The sequence below is a fragment of the Frankliniella occidentalis genome, unplaced genomic scaffold (genome assembly GCF_000697945.3).
Source record: "Frankliniella occidentalis isolate FOCC.00 unplaced genomic scaffold, Focc_3.1 Scaffold157, whole genome shotgun sequence".
NCBI lineage: Eukaryota > Metazoa > Arthropoda > Insecta > Thysanoptera > Thripidae > Frankliniella > Frankliniella occidentalis.
In genome coordinates this window covers 834,830-839,444 of record NW_026267283.1, presented here as the reverse complement: position 1 = coordinate 839,444, position 4,615 = coordinate 834,830, and the positions used below count along the sequence as shown (strand labels likewise).

The 4,615-nt window shown below is 65.5% G+C and overlaps 1 protein-coding gene across 5 annotated transcripts in view; it reads right to left on the bottom strand.

Moving 5' to 3' along the window:
• LOC113203368 (plasma membrane ascorbate-dependent reductase CYBRD1) overlaps positions 1–4,615 on the bottom strand; it is a 55,368-nt gene that overhangs the window by 30,438 nt on the left and 20,315 nt on the right. For 2 of the 5 annotated variants that reach the window (XM_026418012.2, XM_026418015.2), the window contains exon 1: positions 2,904–3,156. The exons of 1 other annotated variant lie outside the window; for it this stretch is intronic. Coding sequence is in view for 2 of the 4 variants with exons in the window: in XM_026418015.2 (XP_026273800.1) it covers positions 2,904–2,929 (26 nt within the window). In the remaining 2 variants the exon portion in view is untranslated. Of the gene's footprint in view, positions 1–2,903; positions 3,216–4,615 lie in introns of those variants that run through there. 2 more of the 5 variants (XM_026418017.2, XM_026418014.2) reach the window with 2 other exon arrangements.

Genomic DNA, 4,615 nt, shown 5'->3' with positions numbered 1-4,615 from the left:
GGGGGGGGAGGTCGCTTCCTCCGATTACATGTACAGGCCAGACACGGCCCCCGTCTTCGCCGTCCTGTCGTTGGCGTTGTTTTTCCTCTCTACTCGGTGGGCAGCAGGGCCCAGCACGGCTGTGCCGTGCGGTCAGTACGGTGGTCACACCTCGCCGTCGGGCAGCCGTCCAGCAGCGCCGTCGGGCGCAGCCAGCCTCGTGGCGACCGCAGCGCCGCCGCCCTGGAGAGCGGCGACGCCGGGAAGGACGCTCAGGGTTACGCTACGTACGCCCCGCGCCGCCGCGCCCCGCCACGCCCCGCGCTCTACAACAACAACAGAGCGCCGGGACGACGACGGGACAGACGGGCGGGATCACGTTTGGCGCTGCTCGCCGTGGCGCGGCGTGGGGCGGCAGCAAAGCCCTCCTGCAGGACCTGCCTCTGCACGGCACGCGGGGCCCTGCGCTCCGCTCGACCCAGCGGCCCAACGGGCCGGGCGGGCCTGACTGCAGGTGGCCGGACAGACCCAGCAGCCAGCCCGGCCGCCGACTAACACACACACACACACATGCTCAGGTCTAACTGTCCAGTTCCGTTGCAGTCGCGGGTCGGGTCGGCGAGTTGGTCCGGTCAGGTCCACTTCCAGGATCGGGTAGATCCGCGGGTATCCGGGCCCCGACGACGAGTATGGCGGCGGCGGCGGCGTGCGACCAGAGCAAGCCGCCAGGTCCGGGTCGGGTCGCGTCGGGTCGCGTCGGGTTCAGGGTCCAAGGTCTGCCCGCGACCTGTACTGCCGCGGTAGGTTATAGCGGGCCTCCGCAAAAAAGATCAAAGCTCGTCCGAGCCGACCTGACGACCGGCTAGCTGCGAAGTGTATCGTTTATCGGCCCAGGTTCCGCTGGACGGGCCAGCACGACCGAACGCGGGGCGCGGCGGGGCGCGGGCACGGCCAGGGTCAGGGCTCATCAGTCAAGCTCTGGGTCACGAGCGGCCGGGGCAGATATCGGGTCAAGCGTCAAGCGGCATCAGCCCCCGCTCCCCCCTTTACAAAATCCAAGCGGCGTGCGCGCAGGGGGGCCTACCGGCAGGGACGGGCCGAGGAGGCTCTGGCTCATTACAGATAACGACGTATAAACAAATTCGAGCGCGGAGCGGAGGGGTCGGGGGCAAGACGGTGGCGTGGGGGCGGGCAGCAAAGAGGAGGGAGGAGGAGGAGGATGCCCCCCCCCCTCCCGGCCAGTTCGTCGCTCCCGTTGGGCAACCCGAAACAGGCGTGATTATGAATGGGGGCCACGCCACGCCAGCGGCAGCAGATCTAGGCGAGACGAAGACGAAGCCCGGCAGCGGCGGCCGGGTGTCTTGTCCAGCAGCTCGAGGGTTGGGTGGGGTGGAGTCCCTCGGGTGGGCACCCAGGGCACATGAGGTAGAGCAGGAGCAGACCCCTCTGTCACGGGCCATTGGCTCCGCGACGCGGCCGATCACGAGAGAAAGGAAGAACGAAGCGACGAAAGGGCAGCTCGCCGAGAGAGCAGCACCCAGCCGGCGAGCAGGCAGCCTGCCGGCCTGGCCTAGTCAGCCTACTGACCGCGTGGTCATCAAGGCAATCCGGAAAGTTCCGCCTCCGAGAAGGCTGACGGATCCGCGCCAAAGTGCACACCCCCCTCGCCCGAATAGGTTGATGTGCATCTGCATAGAACTTGTTAAGCAATCGCGGGGGGATAGACGCGCAGGGAGTGGTTTGTCGACCGAGCGCGTTTCGTCAGTCCCGTGAGCGCTTAATTAAAACATTCCACAAGGGGGTAAGGCCAATTAAGCGGGCGAGCTAGAGACACAAAGGAAGCGTTTGCAGCAGCCAGCAGCTTCGCAGCCGTCGCCGCAGCAGCCGTCGCCTGTGCGTGGCTAGAGCGGCCGTGAGGCGGCGGCGGGCGGCTGCCACTTCTACTTTGCTCTGCTCATGGGATGGGATGGGGCGATTCGCGCGGGAGTCAGAACGGCATGTCCTTCCGTTCTTATCAAGTGGGCGTGCAGTCGGAAGCCTGAGCAAATGCAAAAAAGATACAATGTGGTGACTCGCCTCACATACCCTGGAATATTTCGCAGTAATACTGAGAAATACCGCATGCAGCCGTGCTTGCCTGTCTATGGCCCCTTGTGAGTAGGCAACGGATCCACTCGCCTGCACGGCGGTACAGTGTAACTAAATTCTGCTGAGGGGCCACCACGACCTGCTGTTTGTTTTCTACCTCTCTTGCCACTGCGGAGTCTGTTCGTTCTACCTCGCTAAGCCACTGGAAGGCAAAAGTTCATGGAACTAAATTCATCCCGGCATTTAACTGTCCGTGCAGACCGGCCGTTCGTCCTGCCGCTGCCCCCTCCCCCTGCCCCCACTCCATCCATCCACTCATTCATGATTATTAAGGCCGTTCGCCTGCAAAGGAACAGCAGGATCAGAAACATGCTGGCGGCGTGCGCGGCGCGGGCGTGGCGTGGAGGAGCTCTGGAGAGGTCCGCGCAAGGCGCCTCCAGTGACGGCCGCGCCGCCGTGCGCCGTGCGCTCCTCCTCGCTGGAGTGCGTCCGCGTGCTCGCGGCCCGCCATGCGCCGTCGGCATGCAAAGAGCCAGGCCAGTTAGTCATGCTGCCGCAAGTCCTCCTCCTCCTACTCCTCGTTGTCGCCGTCGCTCCTCTCGGCTAAGTGATGACATGACGACGATACGCCGCCGGGGCGCGCGGCGCGGCGGACCTCTAGGGCGCCTCAAATGAGAGGCAGGAGGCAAGACACAGGAGGCGATTGCGCTCGGCCGCACCCCGCGCTGTGTACGGAGACAAGGCATGCTTGAGGGCGGCTCTCCTCCAGGCCACCTCCAGGCCACCTCCAGGCCGCCTCCAGGCCCACCTGTTGACCGCTCGCCTCGTCCACTTACTTGTGCTGCATCTTTCCTTTCCCCATGGCTACTAAAGTCTTGCGGCGGGGCGCACTCGTTCGGGGAGGTGTGAGGAGAGGTGCTGCGGCAGCGGTCCCTGACAGCTGGTTAATCCAAAAAGGCCACGCGCTGGAATCACAACAACACAAGTGACGGTCGCGGGGGCGGGGCGGGGCGGGACAAGACTGCCGCTGCGACGGACGCACCGAGCTTCGGTCTCCGAGGGCTGGCGCTGCACTGGCCAGGCACTCACACTCACACTAGTCACACTGACGCCTTCCTCGCCCGACGCTCGCCGCTCAGGCCGCGCGCTCGCCCCCCGCGGCTCCCCCGCCCCCCCGCGGGCCCGTGAGCCGCCTGCCGAGCCGGGCCGAGCCGCACCGACACAACACAACAGCCGCCGCAGCAGCAGCCGACCCGGGCGGCTGAGCCCGTACCCGTCCGGCTGGCTGGACGTGTTCCAGCGGCGGCGGCGGCGGCAGTAGCAGCCGTGAACTTCGTAAGGCGCCCCTCCCCCCGCCCTCCCGCCCCCGCCAAGCCGCAAACCTGCTCTCTGCTCCCCGAACCAGTATCGCCGGAGTACTCGCTGGCTGTTTGCTGCTGCTGCTGCCCGAGGTAGCGGAGCGGGTACCTGGCGCGGGTAGCAGACGGGTAGTACCTCTCAGGCCGGAGCCCTGTGGCGCCATCTGTGGCCCTCGGGAGGTACCCGCTGCCGGCGGTCCCCGGGCGCGCGCGCGCACTAGTTGTGCGTCACGCCGGCAGAGCGCAGCACGCCGCGGGCGGCGCTGCCGGTGGCGGCTGGTTGTTGGTTTGGCGGCCTCTTTGAATTATGGCGCGCTTCCCGCGCAGTTAGTGTCGCCGGGAAACTGTTCGCCAAGGCGAGGGTGGTGAGGGTGGCGAGGAGAGCGGCTTCGGAGGGCTCAGCGCGTCCAGTGGCCGTGGTCTGTGTCTGGAGGCGAGAGCGCGAGAGTGACCGGTTGAGAGTGACTTCATGGTCTCATGGAATGATTGATTTGTATGTCCGTACGTCCGCCCATCCGTCTGTCATAATCTCTTTCCCGAAGACGAAGTCCCGTAAATTTTTACTTTTCTACATTTAAATGTGAGAGAGTTGAAAGTTAACGGTTCCAAATCTTTGCAAGTTTCAAGTTCGCCTGTTAAAAGTTGAAAAAAAAATCAAGGGTTTTGCAGTTCAGAAAAAAAGAAGAGTACGAGCGAGGTAGTAGGAAATAAGAAAGAGGCTCAGCACCGTGCCCGTGCGTCAAAAACAAAAATCCTCTCTCTCCCGCATGGCTTATGGCCTGCCCTGGCCGGAGAGGACGGTAATTCCTCATGAACATCCCGGCACCGGCCCGGCGCCCATCTCTCATCCTCTTGGACACTGGCTGCCCTGCCCGCCCTCCACCCCCCGCTGGGACACTGCTCCCCGGGCGGCTGGAGTGCCACCCCCACAATATGATATATGGGGCGCCGCGTCCTGGACCCGCCCCTCCTTGACCCGGGCCGGGGGGCGCGGCGGGCCCTGCAGCGGCCGGGGCCGAGCCGGGGCGCGGCCCTGAGGCCCCTTGTTCACGTGGGCCCGTGTGTCCCGGTGACATGAGGAGGTCAAGCACATCAACGTGCACCCCTGTGTCGGGAGGGCGCCCCGCCGCGCGGCCGCGACCTGGCCGTCGCCGGGCCCGGGCGGGGTCGGGGTGGGCCGCTTCCTGCAC